The 16,255-nt window shown below is 44.0% G+C and overlaps 2 protein-coding genes across 8 annotated transcripts; one reads left to right on the top strand and one right to left on the bottom strand.

The window, feature by feature from the left end:
* Positions 1-1,575: 1,575 nt before the first annotated feature.
* On the bottom strand, positions 1,576-14,246 carry pnpla7b (patatin-like phospholipase domain containing 7b). Of its 5 annotated transcripts, XM_062454307.1 has the most exons (35): positions 14,154-14,170; positions 14,009-14,057; positions 13,339-13,379; positions 13,067-13,141; positions 12,884-12,986; positions 12,660-12,742; positions 12,325-12,419; positions 12,096-12,239; positions 11,677-11,836; positions 11,479-11,559; positions 11,239-11,367; positions 10,929-11,009; positions 10,690-10,804; positions 10,446-10,529; positions 10,240-10,346; positions 9,972-10,130; positions 9,647-9,724; positions 9,245-9,450; positions 8,970-9,101; positions 8,561-8,874; positions 7,563-7,712; positions 7,415-7,478; positions 7,081-7,249; positions 6,504-6,686; positions 6,045-6,163; positions 5,459-5,615; positions 5,232-5,348; positions 5,009-5,078; positions 4,311-4,427; positions 4,004-4,152; positions 3,739-3,891; positions 3,508-3,624; positions 3,237-3,318; positions 2,942-3,057; positions 1,576-2,616 (listed from the first exon to the last, which is right to left on the bottom strand). In XM_062454307.1, exons 3-35 carry the CDS (start codon positions 13,375-13,377, stop codon positions 2,551-2,553), a joined length of 4,014 nt encoding a protein of 1,337 aa, XP_062310291.1. In that variant the 5' UTR covers positions 13,378-13,379; positions 14,009-14,057; positions 14,154-14,170; the 3' UTR covers positions 1,576-2,550. The 5 variants fall into 5 exon arrangements, with proteins under 5 accessions (XP_062310291.1, XP_062310290.1, XP_062310289.1 ...); XM_062454306.1 differs by lacking the exon at positions 14,009-14,057 and having other exon boundaries at positions 14,154-14,246; XM_062454305.1 differs by lacking the exon at positions 14,009-14,057 and having other exon boundaries at positions 13,339-13,397; positions 14,154-14,241.
* Positions 14,020-15,745, top strand: mrpl41 (mitochondrial ribosomal protein L41). 3 transcript variants are annotated; one of them, XM_062454313.1, is made up of 2 exons: positions 14,020-14,096; positions 15,193-15,745. In XM_062454313.1, the coding sequence occupies exon 2, from the start codon at positions 15,214-15,216 to the stop codon at positions 15,619-15,621; it is 408 nt and encodes a 135-aa protein (XP_062310297.1). In that variant the 5' UTR covers positions 14,020-14,096; positions 15,193-15,213; the 3' UTR covers positions 15,622-15,745. The 3 variants fall into 3 exon arrangements, with proteins under 3 accessions (XP_062310297.1, XP_062310295.1, XP_062310296.1); XM_062454311.1 differs by lacking the exon at positions 14,020-14,096 and adding an exon at positions 14,253-14,365; XM_062454312.1 differs by lacking the exon at positions 14,020-14,096 and adding an exon at positions 14,389-14,507.
* Positions 15,746-16,255: the final 510 nt, after the last annotated feature.

The raw sequence follows: 16,255 nt of genomic DNA, 5'->3' as shown, positions 1-16,255 counted from the left end.
TATTGTAGAATCTTGGTTTAGTAAATTTGGGTCATTATTTGACTTGCTATTTTTACTTTGTCTAGGTCAGAGTTGGCGAACTCTGATAGCGTACAATAACTCTGGTCGCGTGATTTAAACAAATATGTCAAACAATCTGTATTCTTGATCTGAGGCAAAGGATCCATTAACAGAGAATACGGCCCATACTCTTGACCTGGGGAAAGGATCTGTTAACAGTGTATGGTTTTATATATACAGACCAGGGGTGAACCAAATGTATGTGTGTTACTTGTAATCCTACTTTTATTAGTTATATTATTGTAGAATCTTGGTTTAGTAAATTTGGGTCATTATTTGACTTGCTAATTTTACTTTGTCTAGGTCAGAGTTGGCGAACTCTGATAGCGTACAATAACTCTGGTCGCGTGAAGTATTTAAACAAATATGTCAAACAATCTGTATTCTTGATCTGAGGCAAAGGATCTGTTAACAGAGAATACGGCCCATACTCTTGTCCTGGGGAAAGGATCTGTTAACAGAGTGTATGGTTTTATATATACAGACCAGGGGTGAACCAAATGTATATGTTACTTTTAAGATGCATGTTTAAAGTTGTTTTCTCTCTTGAACAGAGATCTTATTGGGATTTTTATTTTTGTTTGAATTTTATGTAAAGCACCTTGAGCTACAATTCTTGTATGAAATGTGCTATATAAATAAAGTCTTACTTACTTACTTATAGTGCTTACACCTGATTGGTATGTTTACAGTTTAGCACTTTAGTGCTTGTACACCTGACGCCTGTGTTTGATCCATTCGTTCACGTGTGGCATTTTACAAGGCAGTGTCTAAAAAAGGCAATGAAGTGACATAATCTTAAATTTATGTGTCTAATGTAGAAAAGTGTGTTTAGTGATTTGCAAAACACTGTGTGTAGTATTTTGCAAATAGTGTGAGGATGAGAATGTGCTTATCGTTGTGCAGGTCTGGGCTTCTGTTTTGCTCCTTGAGTGTCAGGTTTCACTAACTGTGTGTTATTTGACATTTTTGTGTCTAAGCAATCGGAAAAAACTGTAGCACCCATGCATCCATTGACTGCAGTGCACTGCATGATTGGTCACAGTCTGGTGGATTGCTGTATCATACCGTGCAACAGTACAACAACAATTGCAAAGAGCAAAGCAGAGTAGTAATTTCTGATCAATTTTGAGCTACTATGATAGAACATGTTTTTGTTCATCAAAAGACAATGACGGATAAATCTGAAATTTGTTTTGAGATTACGTAAAAATACTTCTCCCTGAGAACTATGTTTTGAAAAATGTGTTTTCTATTTTTTGGTGTATTGTTTACTGACTGCTCGATAGTGTATAGAATTTTGATCACTTTGTTTATGATTTGAGAGCAGTGTTTGATTTTGAGCACAGGTAAATCTGTTTTGAGGCGAAAGTTTCATTTTGCAAGAGTGGTTTTGTAAATAGTGCTTGAAGATGAGGTTTTGTGTTTACAGTTTTGAGAAAATGGGTGACTGTTTCAAGAAATGTGTTTTAGCAATTGTGAAAAACTGTAATAAATAGCAACCAGAAAAGACACCACCTTCAACTGTTTAATTCTTTTTTTAATCATAGGCCTACTGCAAATTCTGCAAGTGCTTTCACCATTGGCTTTAAAACAGATGCAGTTATTATTTTACAAGGCACCAACTAAAAGTTCAACATATCTAAATGAACATGAACACAACATAACATGTCAACATTATTAGACATAACATGATTAATTTAACACAAATCCCTGATAAAATGGCACAAGGAAAAGAACACAAAAGAAACTCTCAAATCTATATCAATATTACTAAATTATTTTAGATTTATGTAAAACAGTCTAACTAGATTGCTCAGTCCCTTTTTCATCATTACACATATAGGTCATATATGTTACATTTGAATCAAAAGTAAAAGACCACCATGATTGTTAAAGACACATGGCAGCATAAAAGAGAGTAGAAAATTGCATTGATATGTTTGCATGATAATGATAATGCCTGTACACATAAGTACAATGTAACTATGAATGAATGAATACTGCAACATTGATCGACATATAGCAGCTAAGTAAGGGAGTTGTGGTTTTTAAACACAATTTTCAAAATATTCGGTATGTATAGCAGACAGGTAAGTGAAATACTCATTATCTTATGCAGTTCCAGACCCAAGACAGAGTAATTGTTGATCTTGTTCATTGTTGCACCCTATGACGAGTGTAGCTTATCATGGTTTGCTCCCAGCTTTGAGCCTATAATTCACATTACATTTGTGTGTGTGATAAGAAACCTTTGATCAATCCCTTCTCTGAATGGGAGAAAATCCCTTCAATGTACTGAGTAAACACTAAAACTAAAATAAAAAGGAAGTTGTTCTAATTGGCCTTCAAATGAATGGACAATAGGTGGATGTCAAGCATTCTCTCCCCCAAGTAATACAAAATACTGCTTTTTGCACTGTCTGGACTGTCTGGAATAACTATAAGCAGATCTGTGACCCAGGCTGTATGTCAAGTATATGATGGATGTCACAGGCCGACATTGTTGGAGTGGTTCGGTGTCCGATGTCGAACACCAATCTGAATTTCTTCATCCTGAGAGAGGAAGAGAGCCAGAGAAACAGAGAGGGAGAGAGAGAAAACAGAAATTAAATTGAGTAGTTGCCAAGCCAGGTCACACCTGTTCTTGTTGGGATGATGTATTATTGATTAAACCTGAACTGGGCCAGTGGAAATCAAAACAAGCCAATAATAATTTATATATTTTTTGCTCCATATTTGATACACTTTGGATATCAAGTTCACTGTTGTGTTTGTTGCAAAGTTTTCTAAGGGCATCTTAAACTGATTATTTAGGGTAGAATTGTTTATTGCTTTGCTGGATTTTTACTTTAATGGTTTCCCTTAGTGCAGTACGTACTGTGTCAGCAGTCTCCTCCCCTTGCTCACTGTTGTAACAAGACATATCCAGATCAGACAGGGCACTCTCCACCGCCTCCTCATCATAGTCTGTCTGGTACTCCTCCGAAAACTCCTCTGGGATCGGGACAGCGACCGAGTGAAGAAAAAAGTGACATGGAAGCCTCAGCAAAATCTCTCAAGCATTTAAAATAGTTCTTTGTGGATTGAAAACGTTGCAAAAATCATGAATAGTTTGCACAATGAAGCTTTTTACAAATATTTAAATAAATAATTTGTTTTTCCTGTCCTCTTACCGTCCATCAGGGCCGGTTTAACTGGCTCAATTCTAGACACAATCTCTGCCAGGTCAGTAAAGGAGGCATTGGGACACGTCACCTAAAAGTCAAGAAGTGGTTCAGTAAAGAAGCCCAAACAAGCTCCAGTTTAAAGAGCTACACTACCGTATCCAGAAAGTACATAAATTCATCATACACAATATGAACAAACCAATGAGATAGGCGTAGGCAGAGGGATAAGCAGCAAAAACAAAACTGAACAGTACATTTAGGACAGGGTGAAACTCACGTTGCCACTCTTAGTTTTATGAAACTCCTCTTGGTGTCTGTCCTTTAGCATCTTGTCCACAACCCCGCTGCGTAGCCACACGTCAAACAGTGTTTTCCCATGCTGGTATCCCACTTCCTGAGACGGATAGGGGGAGAGAGAGAGGGGTTGAGCGATGGTGGGATTAGCTGAGATTAGAGGAAGCAGATGGAGAGCCTTTGGGACAATGAGGAGGAACAGAGGGACACTCACAGCGATTTCGTCAAATTTGCCAAAGTCCAGCGTGCCGTAGCGATCGATGGGGGGGCGTATGTACTCGCAGTAATCGCTGTCTTTCACGGACTCCAGCTGCCTCACACAGCACACATAGGCCAGCCTGGTCTGGATCTCTGCCATGTTCAACACCTGAAGAGAAGGGGGAGGGGGGGGAACCATGTCAAACTCAGATCAGACCATGCTGAAATAGAACAACTATATTGTGAAACTGACAGCTTGGTACAATGGAGGCAGGTCACACCTTGACTTTCTCTGCCAGGGGGTTGAAGCGTTTCCATAGCAACCACCAGCCGTTGAGCGAGTCGCCGTAGTTGGTGAGGTCGGTCTCGTCCTGGCTGCCCACGTCAACGGCTATCACAACCTTGGCTCCCATGGATCGCGCAACGTCAGCTGAGAAGACAGAAGCCACATTGTGTCACCCTATGATGCTGGAGGATTAAGGTTAATGTCATGGTCAATCTAATATGGCACATACTCACTTGTTATAATTTACCTAATAACAAAAAAATTATACCTTGGAGGTCCTTTGGATAGAATCCACTTCTTACCAGGCAGGTTGTTGATGTAACCTCCATCCATGAGAAGGTGTCCATCCTTAGGGTCACAGAGAGGGGGAAGGTAGCCCGACAGAGACATGCTGGCACGGACATACCTCCACAGTGATCCTAGACAAGCACCAAACACACTTACATTTACATTTAGTCATTTAGCAGACGCTCTTATCCAGAGCGACTTACAGTAAGTACAGGGACATTCTCCCGAGGCAAGTAGGGTGAAGTGCCTTGCCCAAGGACACAACGTCATTTGGCATGACCGGGAATCGAACTGGCAACCTTCAGATTACTAGCCCGATTCCCTAACCGCTCAGCGTAGGTGAGGAGGAGGTAGGATGGGTAGAATGAGGAGGTAGGATGAGGAGGTAGGATGAGGAAGGAGCTAGGATGAGATAGGGGTAGAATGAAGAGGAGGTAGGATGGGTAGGAAGTACAATGAGGACGAGGTAGGATATGGAGGAGGTAGGATATGGAGGAGGTAGGATGAGGTGGTAGGATGAGAAGGTAGGATAAGGAAGAGGTAGGATGAGGAGGTAGATGGGTAGGATGAGGAAGTAGGATGAGGAGGAGGTGGGATAAGGAGGAGGATGGATGAGAAGGAGGTAGATGGGTAAGAGGTGGTATATGGGTAGGATGAGCAGCAGGCAGGATGTGGGGGAGGTAGAACAAGGAGGAGGTAGTGAAGAACACACCATCAGTGTGGACCCTCATGGAGGAAGCTGTGATGTCTGTAGTGATGTTGAAGTAGGGGATCCACAGATCCTGTGAGAAGAGAACAAAAATGTGTGTAATATTTATTGTGTATTTAATAAAACAACTTTTCCATTAAATTTTCTTGTGTTTTCCTGCTGTCTTCTCCATTAATTAATTGCAATAAAAAAAGAAGATTTTGAATCAAATGTAACCTAGTCCCACCTCTATCTGTTTGCCCTTAAGGGCCGAGCTAACGCTGGAGTTGAAGGAAGCTCCGGAGAACATCGAGGTGACAGGATAAGTGAGGTCAAGGACCTTCTTGAAGATGGAGGTCATGTCCTGGGGGATTGAGGAGACAGAATAACGACACAGAGGGTGAAAACCGCCAGCTCAGCTGTCCAATGGACATCCCCCCCCCCCCATCAACCCATCGGAACACTAGCGCTCACCATCGCCCATTCCCGAGCTCGGACTCTCAAGCGACTGTTGCTCTTTTCCTCTGCGTATAACGCCCCAATCAGAGAGCCGATAGAGGTTCCACCCACCAAGTCCACAGGGATGCCTGATTCACTCAGGGCCTTGAGGATGCCGACTTGAGAGCAACCCCTGAGAAGAATCGTGAAGGATTTCAAATCAGTGAACACATGGACGACAAACTCAGTGGTGGGTCAGGAAGAAGAGGGTGTTTAGTCTAAGCAGGGATCACCCATGGCTATGTGTGGGGGAGAGAACCCACCTTAGCTCTGCTCCACGACATGCCAGAGTAAAGCAGAGCGAGAAACAGCAGACAAAGAAGCCATCAGAGAAGATATCAGCACAACCACAAACTGGGCCACCAGGAAATAAACAGGGAGAATGCCAACACACATGGCCAAACTGTTGCTTAAATGTCATAGGATTTCTTTTAGATGACGAAGCACAAACAAATATCTAAGTTGAATGGGTTTAAGAAATGCAAGGTTAGAAAAGAATGGAAGGTTAAACAGCCCAGAGTTGCTATCCAGGTCCAGTTTTTTGTGTTGTCAGTTACAGTACCTGGCTCCCCCTCCCCCCAGCACCAGTGCGATGGTGTTGCCTGTCAACACCCTGGCCAGGCGGGAGAAGTCCGAGTGACGGTCTGGAGGCTTCTGGAACACACGCTGGTACATCTCTATCTGAAGGTGATACACACACAAAAGGAGTAAGAAAGTGAAGCAAAACTACACCAAAGCTCTACTGTCTACTCCAATACCCAGTAGCTTTAGACGACTGTTGCAATTGAAAGTGTGAGCAGTGAAGCAAGACAGACTAGCTGGAGGTAGAGTTAACAGATTGATTCCCAAGCGGTGGCCACATTCTGTCTATTGGCTTATTCTGAACGACACCCAACTGAGGCAGGAGGCTAGTGTGTGTGTGTGTGTGCGTGCGAACAAGATCGAAAACGGGTGTGAGAGAAAACGTGACAGAGAGAAAGAGCCGGACAGAGAGAGTGTGTGTGTGTATGTGTGTGTGTACCAGCTTTGGCAGGCTCCTCTTGGAGAAGACCCTGCGCGGGCAGGTCAGGTGGAGGTGTCTGGAGATCCAGCTCCTCATGTTGAGCCACTCCACGGTGCCTCTCGGGGGGGGTCCATCCTCACGGTGCAACAGCACCAGCTGTTTCTGGGCTCGCACCGCGCTGCCCTCCAGCATGCGCTCCAGCTGAGGGCGCGGGCAGGGCAGAGTCAAACACAACACACGGGTGGTCACGCTCAAATTTCTGTTTTCTATTTTAAAAAGTACGTGTGATGTCTGTTAAAAAGCGGAACAGGATTTGAAATGACTCTGAAGTCAGTCAGACACCAAGAGGGTTTGTCTCAGCAGGTTATTAGCATATTAGCAACCCTAGCTTTAATATAACTAATAGGCTTAAAGCCTAATAAGCCCTATAAAGAACACATTTAGATGTCACTAATCCGTGTGCACTCATTACACTGCATCCCAACTCAAACAAGTAAGCCTACTTTCCATTGTACTAAACAGTTAGCCACTAGTTAGCTACTGTGGATCACAAGGTTTACCCAGACAGACAGAGCTGGGGTCGGTTTGGCCTCACCTCCCCCACAGCCGGGTCCTGCTCGCCCAGTCCCACGATAATGATGCAGTCGGCCTGGCGAATGCAGCGCTGGGTCCAGGGGGTGAGGCTGGGGTCGGACTGGTAGAGGACGATGCGGTGGATGTCTTCCTGTTGACCCAGCCAGCTGGACAGGCGGTACTCATGAACACTGACGGACGGGGCAGATGAGGAAACATAAAAGGAGGCAGATAAGGTGGCAGAAGAGTGCATTCATGCTGTTTGTTTCAAAGCCCGCTCAAGCTTACCTCAAACAAGGAATATACTGTCACCAATAAAAAAGAGAGAAGGAAATGTATTATACGAATATATCTACCTGTCCAGTGCTGCAGAGCCCAGTCGCTGCTTGATGATGTCACTTGTCAAGAGTAAAGTTGGACCTAGAGCAGCAATAACAACCTATTAGTTTGCAATGAGTGAAGAGAAACAAAAATGCTGGCGGTGAGAAGATTGTCTGTGTGTACCGATGGCAGTCAGTGCGTGGTGCAGCTCCAGGGTGAAGGCAGTGAGGGGAACCTCGTCTGACACGGGCAGGATGGTGACTGTGGAGAGGTTGGAGGCCGGGTTCCCCACATCCCACTTACTGCCCGGGGTGTGGAGGGCCAGACTACGAACTGGGGGGGAGAGAAAACCCACCAACAAATATTAACAGATAACTAGGGGTGCTCCAAGCAAGATTTTTGGGGCCGATCACCGATTTCCGATCGCTAGAAGGAGTATCGGCCGATACCAGTACCGCTCACCAATCTTTTTTTCTTTTTTCATGTTTTCTTTTTTTTTTCTTTCTTTTTTTTCTTTTTTGCCCCTTAGTATTAGTTAGACCTTGTACCGTTAGTAGTTTGTATAGTTACACTTGTACACCACTATTCAAGATTTATGATCCCTATATGTTGAATGTATGCGCCTTCCTGCCAAAGTAAATTCCTTGTCTGTGCAAACTTTCATGGCGATTAAACCCCATTCTGATTCTGATTAAGGGGTCTATTTGAAGCTAGCTAAATAGGGGTCTATTTATCATGTAGCATTATCTATTTAAATATTCTTAACAACAATGTATATTAAGTATAACAAAGAATAGATGATAAAATATTATGAATTACCAACAACTGTTTATTTAGTGGCAGGAAACATGTTTAACATATTCCCCAAAAAAATTCTCTAGGTAGGAGATAAAGAACCATGGGCAATAAAGTGCACAGCAAAAAAAAAGAATAATCGGCCTTTATAGTGTGTACCGATCTGTGTATTTAAAATGATTATCGGCCGATAATGATCGGCGACCGATCGATCGGAGCACCCTTACAGATAACAAACTAATATCATACCAAATACAACAAATATTATCATTGTTGATACACCAGTGTTGGAGGACACACACGCACGCAAATTTTGTTTATGGAGGAGACACAACACACAGACAGTACACGTGTGCACGTATTGCATAGTGCACACACACACACACCTGCCAGGGGTCCATTGACCTGCTGCATGTTCCCCAGGATTTTCTGCCCCAGCAGGTGGATGAGCCGGGTGACGACCTGGGGGTACTTCCTCTTGATGGAGTTGAGCGCCCCCTCTGGCAGCTTGGCTAACTCCGAGTCCCTGACAGCGTGCACCGTTGTTGCCCGGTTCATGTGGGTCAGGGCTTCCACCACGCCGATCAGGTCACCGCGGCCATACTCGCCTGTCAGCTCCTTCTTCCCATCATCCTTTGCTATGACCGACCGTAAGCGGCCGCTGAGGACTATAAAGGTACTGTCTGACTTGTCTCCTTGTCTGCAAGCAAGCACACAAGGAGGGAAGGAAGTTGGGGAAAGTTTAAGCAAAAGGAGGAACCTGTTTGAGGCTATACTGTAGATTTACAGCTATACCTGTAGACAGCACGACCTGCCTCCACTGCCATCCAGTCCAATGCAAAGTCGATCTGTCTGACAAAGGAAGACACCCTCTTCACCACCTGGTGAGCTACGCTCAGCACCACCCTGGGGTCCTCACGCATGATCCTGCATGGAGACAGAAACACACACACACACACACAATTAGACAGGACAGCAAAAACACGGTATCAAGTGTGTGTGTGTACATCATGGCACGTGCACGTGTAATTATCTGCACGTTCACACGGGGCATTCTGGCGGACGCCTACTCATAGAAGTGGGCCTTGGAGATGGATAGGAAGCTGCAGTCGCGGTGGGCGCGTACACTGAAGATGAGGGGTTCTCCTGTGAGCACGGCCAGGTGACCCACCATCTCCCCAGGGTGTGTGTGGAACAACAGCATGTCCTCCTCGCGGTCTATCATGCGCTGATACACGTGCAGCACACCCGAGATGACAAACTGCACACTCACGTCCTGGCACGAACACAGAGGACAAACGGAAAAACGGTAAGAACCCTAATAAGGTACCTGGCGGCTCATTGGGTATGGGTGCCAAAAAACAAATGTTTTAGTGGCTTGCTAATGACAGAGCTGAGATGAAGGTGTTGAAGCCAGGCCCTTGCCTCAGGGCGTGGCAGCAGCAGTGATGTGAGTTGGCATGCAGGCTGACCTGGTCCCCCTGGCTGGCCACCACACATCCGGCCTTGACCTGGCGTAGAGTCACCCTGCCCTCCAGCAGACTCAGGTCCTGACACACACAGGGGGCACGAGGTGGTCAGAACACACACAAAAACACAAGGAGCCTCCTCTGGGAATCTTTTCTTGATGACTTTCTTGATATCAGAATTGGCTTCACATACACCCATAGAACTGCACCTAAACCAACCTAAACCCTCAAGAAAGACAATGAAAAACTCCCACATCTGACATCTACTTCTGGTAGAATTACTGGATTGCTCACTTTGACCAATCCAATCAGAAAAGATGAGCCATACCTGCAGTTGGAAGACTTTGAGGAGGTCCTTCTTGGCAGCCTGGAAGATGGCGTTGACCTTGCTGTGGTGAACATGGCCTGTAGAGGGGCCCCCTGCCTCGGTGTAGTGGTGCACAGCCGAGGGGGTGTGGACCATGGTCACACACTTCTTCAGGATAGACTAGGGGGGAGGGGGACAGATGCATGGACGACAAGGACGGATTGGTTTTTAGCATGTCTTTATGACTTAGACGTGAGTAGGTAATGCACATTAGGAGTCCTTCACATACCTTATGTACAGAAGGGCTTGGCGGGTTCTCTTCCTGTGATGTCGGTTTCTCCTGCTCCTTTATCTTGGCTCTCTCGTACGCAGCGTTGAGGTCTGCGGTGGCGTTGTCTATGGAGGGAGACAAATAGTCATGGTTATAGTACATACAGTAAATCACAGTGTACTAGTTTGAGAGGGCATTGTGGCTGCTGTGCTTGACCGCTGTACCTGTGACCGCCATAGGAGTGGAGTGAGAACGAGACTTCTTGAATTTAATGGTGGGGCTCTCTGAGAGGTGGGACTTTTCTCTCTCTGGAACAGAACATTGTACTACTTTGTTGAGATAGATTACATTGCTCCCAGAGACTTTTGTACTATTTATATATACAATTTTGTCCTACATTTGCTGTAGTATTTATGTATTTTTATTACAATTTGAAATGACAGTCATAGTGATCCTTGTGTAATTGACCTGTGTTTTCAGCTCCCGGGTCCTCAGACCCAGAGTGCTGTCTCCGTAGACCTCTGCCTGGGTTGCCCTCCCCCAGCACACTAGCCACCGACACCAGGGGTATGGCCTGGCTCTCCTGAAACAGAGCCAGACATGGAACCATCAGACATGAGTGTGTTTCCCTTTCCTAAGAAACAATGACATGCAGCCATGTGTATCCCTCATGTCATGCAGGAGTGTACTTTACGAGCAACCAGTACCGGGTTGAAGAGCTCCGTGGTAAGGCCCAGGTAGTTGTGTAGGGCCAGAAAGGTTACTCTCTGCAGGCGAACCATAATGATCTACATCGAAGAGGAAGTGGACATGAATATAGATCCCGCCAAAAAGGCTGCACTGTATTTAAGAATTAAATCACACACAGAGCATAGCCACAATGTCCTTGACAGTACAAAATTCTCAGCATGGCGACTTTGCATTATCATGGAGTTTGGCGCTGAAAGGGCTTTTTGTCTGATCGATTGATCTCTCTCCCCTTGAGTTTAAAGGTCACCCTGTCATTGGATGCTATACCTGAATAACGCGGACCAGAGTCTCTGGGTATTTTTCAAACACAGACTGAAAGGCCGCCGCTGGAAGGCGCAGGATGGTGGTGGGGGTGGCAGCCCTCGCAGACACCGTCTTGTAAGGCGCCGGGTAACCCTGGGATACGTAGAGACATCAGGCAGGGCTTGATATTGTACAGGAATTACTCAAAGCGATGTGTAAAGTCAGCAGCTAAGTCAAAAAATCTGGGACAAAGGCTTGACTTACGGTGATGACATCCAGAATACTGAGCAGGCTGTGGACACTGTCTCCAGGTAACACCTCCTTAACTACTGAATCTGTGCCATCCTATAACAAGAAAAGTAAAAGGTTATCCTGTCATTTTCTTGCCTCGAAGATAATAGGATGAGATCATGAGATAATCTGCGAAAGGCATATGAAGAAAGAGGAGTGTGGTGGACTCACACTTTCACGGATGCAGAGCTCCAGGCGGCCATCTTGCACCACGTAGATGCTGTCGTCGGTGTCACCGGGGTGGAACAGGCTTTCCCCCTCGTGCAGCTGCACAAACACCATGTGTCGACAAAGCTCCAGGAACAGAGGCTTCTCAAAGTGTCCCAACACCCTGGACAAACACACACATGGACACACACACAAAACACATTGGAAGTATTTTACAGTCAATGGTGTATGCTTGTTGAGACCTCCTGATGTGCCTGACTTTTGGCTTGTGCCTAGGCCCATGTGTTGTTTTGTTGTATGCCTAGGTGGTGGTCGGTGTTTCCTGTATTCATGATTTTTTTATTTTGTCTGTACCGGACTTCAACGTGACTTGCTTTATAAATAAACATGTCAGTGTTGCGTACGTGTGTGTGTTTCCTCACCTGACGTTCTTCAGCATGTACAGCACCTCAGAGGGAAGATGAGAGTTCTGCACGTCAAACTCTGTGAGGTCAGCCTCCAGCAAAGAGGGAGGGGGCTCCTTTGGCTGCAGGGTCGGAGATGGCTCTTTACGAATACGCAGGATCCTACAGTGGCACACATCGGGACAGTGTCAGTATTGCGTTCAGATAAGGTTGGAACACCTTGTAATACACTGTCATAATGCCTTACTTGCGTGCTATTGATAACACTTTCGTTCTCTTCCTGGTTCGCTGCCGGGGCGCTGAGTTGGAGGTGGGGGTCGCAGCAGAAGACAAAGTCTGCACCTACAAGAGAGAGTCGTCTCACTTTATGGTTTAGGATAACTATGTACTATACTGATAAAGTGTGAAACAAAGATATCCCCTTGCAAAATATTACTGTGTTATGCACTATAGCATTCAATGGACCCCAGCCAACACCTTCAGAGTTCACAATGACCTATATAACTTCCTGGATGTTCCAGTCAAGACATCAGTGATGTTCCAGTCAAGACATCAGTGCCAATAGGCCATGAAATGACTGACCTTTCTCATGATCTTTCTGCCATAGAACATGACCTTGTCTCTTTTCCTAAAACGATACTGAGGAACTCCAGCCTGATCCTCTTCTAAAAAAAACAACAACAACACACGTATTCACATTCAGGAACATGATGAATTTAAATGTTACTTTAGGTTTAGTGGGTTACTTGGTCAAACTAGTTGCTACATGAAGTGATCTTTGAGAACAGTCAGGCTATTATACTGACTGGCCATCTTGTATCTTCTGTAGAGCAGAAACACCACAATGCCGATGAGAGAGACAGATACAACAGCCCCGATAAGCACACCAGTCCACTGTGGAGAGATAGGCTGACAGCAGTTAGGCTTAGAATACAGTAGGAAGGAAGCTATTTTAAAGCAGTAACAAAGGTACTGAAAGTGTTGGCTACCACAGAGGTCTCTGTTCTGTCCTCCATCAAGTGCTGCACCCTTGCTGTGATCTCAGTGCTGAGTGGAACCAGACTCTGGGGGAAAAAACAGCAAATACAGTGAAGAGAAAAGGTAGGCCTAATTTAACAACATGGGGGATTCGTGAAATGTGGAGGTATACACATTATAATAAACATCTGAAGGGGGGTGAAGATGTGCAAGAGCAAAGGTAAAGCAGTAGCACAAGGCTGTAATAAGGGAATTACAATGGACAGCATAGCAAACAACATACCGGATAAACACTGCAGCTTTCCTCATTTTTGTCATCCATTTCTTAGGACAGAGAGAACACTTAGAGAGAAGATATAGAAGAAGACATAATTACTTTCATGCAAAGATATTAGCTATGCTACACAAATCTGTAAAGCAATCAAGGCAAAGTGTCAGGTACTTGGACCTGTGTCCAAGCGACTGTCAGAGAATGCAGACTGAGAAATGCAGGTCACAGGTTCACTATAGGTTTAAAAACAACTGCTGACAGATCGCATGGCATTGGGTTGACAGAGTAGTTGTAACCAGACACCAACATACTGAAATGGACTCGCCCACAGGGCCACAAGCAAGGAGAAAGTCATGGGACCTCGTAAACAAGAGCATAATTATTCATTCATCACTGTGGAGTTCTTGGTGAAAAAAAATGTGTTTGTGATTCTGCACAGATTTTCTTCCTAACTGGCCAACTGAGATGTCGGTATCAGCATTTGGACTTTTGCCAGATCAGATGATAAACAAACTCAACTGATAAACAAATGCGATCAAATAACATGCCCACCTTTAACTACACAGCTAAAGGGCAAAACATACTGAGTAGAGCTTGTTAAATGTGTGTACACGTATGAGTTATTAATACTACATTATAAGTATTTCTTTCCACTGTTGAGGAAAACAGTTCTCTTGCTCACAACTTTGAAGTGACAGCCACTCCAGAGTGCAGCGGGGCTTCACAGATCTCTGTAATCACCCACTAGGCGAATTACTACAATTCCAAAGGTAGTCGAGGATAATAATGTTTGTGAATGATCTATTAATTTATAAAGAAACACTTACTTGAACGTATTCAACTGCATTCGTTACTGCATGCCCCCTTTTGTGTCCAAGTTTCTTGGCTTCCCACGCTCGCTTGTCAATCCCTACCATTCACTATGAGCATCGAGGATTTCTATTGGCTAGTTTAGACTCACTTAGGCCAATCAACAGCGATTTCATTCGTAGGCGAGATCATTCTACTGGCTCTAAAGAACTGAAGCATTGTTGTCAAGGTTAGTGATCCCCATAATAATAGTGAAAATTGTCATATTAACGTATTAGTCATCTATTTAGGAATTATTAGCAAACGATTTTCAGTAATATAATATTCAGTGGCCATGCTGCTGAAACTGTCAAGCATGATGTGTTTTCAAGGTAAAATGTATTGGACAAGGTAGCTCTAACAAGTAGTCTAACTAGAGCTACCCAATGTGTGCTTGAAGTTACTGTACAATTGGTTTAACGCCGGTAAGCTAGTAAATTGTACCAAAGCCAAGGGTCAGAGTGTACATCAGAAGTTGGCAACTTTAGTTTATCTAGCTAGCTAGCCTGGAATGCAAAGCTAAAATTTCGATACAGCTTGCTGTAGCTAGCTCTATCTTAGCAAGCTAATACATTCGCAAATAATCTTGCTCAAAAGCACACTAAACAATCCACAGTCACGCTACAGTAGGCTACCCCCCACGTTGCCTTTCCAGACACACGGTGAATTAGACTACAGTAGCTAGGATTCTGTTTTTTTACGCCACTAACGAGCTTAGTGTTTACTGGCAATTACAAAGTGGTTGACGTTCCCATCCCACACTTTAATTTTAAGCAGATAGCTAAATTGCATAGAAGATCATAGGATCACAATACGATATTATACTCGATCCTCGCTAACACCCAATAGTGTTTGGCAAGGAGACGTAGAATTGGATCATGATGAAGGTTCCTGATTCTAAATTGTAAACTTACAATTGTTTTAATAGTAATTATTATAATAGCATTGTGCAGTCATTGCCTCAGCAGTGTTTGGTATATTTGTCTGACTTTTTATTTTGAATTACTGCAAAAACAGGTGGAGTAACACTTGAATGCAATGGGTGTGCTCTCAGCGATTACTCGGGGCATTGTGAGAGGAGCAGATCGTATGGCTGAGTTTACCAGCAAGCGTGGTTCAAGGACTCATTACAAAGGCAGAGGAGCACAGCCAACAGGACGACTGACGTCCAGTCGAAAATTCATCCAAGTGCGGGAAATGATTCCACAGTTTGTGGTGCCTAATTTGGAGGGGTTCAAGCTTAAACCCTACGTATCGTATCGCACCCCGGCTGGAACAGAACCCCCGGTCACTCCTGAGAGCCTGTTTACTGAAGCAGTTGCCCCAAAGATCAAGAAGGACTTTGAGGAGGGGACATTCAATAAGGAACAACTAGAGAAATACGGATTTGAACCCAGACAGGAAGGAAAGCTTTTTAAGCTATATCCAAAGAACTTTGTGCGATAAACAGACCCCAGGTCTGAGTTATTTGTTTGTGTGTAATTGAAGAGGTTGGAAATTGTTATAGCCAATATTGTGAAGCTGACAGTGTTGTTGAATTTCATTGAATAAAACTTAAAACTGTATATCACGTAGGCTACTTATTCATCAATTTCAATGTTGTGGTGTATGTTCTCTTCATCAACGAACCGCTTGTCATCCTAATAATCCTCTCAACACAGATTAGGAAAAAAGAATTGACACGCAAGACTCAAGAATGAAAACGTGTTTCACGTCTTTACAATCATTATTAAATACCAACCAGTGAATGATATGGTGTTGACTTGATATGATTGGATAACCATGATGGTGTTAAGTGATATTCCTGATCCAACATACAGTTAGGTCCATAAATATTTGGACATTGACACAATTTTCATAATTTTGGCTCTGTATACCACCACAATGGATTTGAAATGAAACAATCAAGATGTGCTTTAAGTGCAGACTTTCAGCTTTAATTTCAGGGTATTTACATCCAAATCAGGTGAACGGTGTAGGAATTACAACACATTTTATATGTGCCCCCCCCCTTTTTAAGGGACCAAAAATAATTGGACAAACTAACAATCATAAATCTAATTGTCACTTTTAATACTTG

The sequence above is a fragment of the Osmerus eperlanus genome, chromosome 28 (genome assembly GCF_963692335.1).
Source record: "Osmerus eperlanus chromosome 28, fOsmEpe2.1, whole genome shotgun sequence".
Classification (NCBI taxonomy): domain Eukaryota; kingdom Metazoa; phylum Chordata; class Actinopteri; order Osmeriformes; family Osmeridae; genus Osmerus; species Osmerus eperlanus.
Note: the sequence above shows the minus strand (reverse complement) of the source record. Positions and strands in the feature narration are given on the sequence as shown.

What these genes read in the sequence shown, in the direction of transcription:
- pnpla7b (XM_062454306.1), bottom strand. Translation starts at nt 13,377, where the DNA reads ATGGATGACAAAAATGAGGAAAGCTGCAGTGTTTATCCG. An exon ending in CAGAAGATACAAGATGGCCA is followed by an intron (nt 12,743 to 12,883) that starts GTCAGTATAATA and finishes TGTTTTTTTTAG; the next exon opens with AAGAGGATCAGGCTGGAGTT. An exon ending in GTATTCTGGATGTCATCACC is followed by an intron (nt 11,368 to 11,478) that starts GTAAGTCAAGCC and finishes TACGTATCCCAG; the next exon opens with GGTTACCCGGCGCCTTACAA.
- mrpl41 (XM_062454313.1), top strand. Translation starts at nt 15,214, where the DNA reads ATGGGTGTGCTCTCAGCGATTACTCGGGGCATTGTGAGAGGAGCAGAT.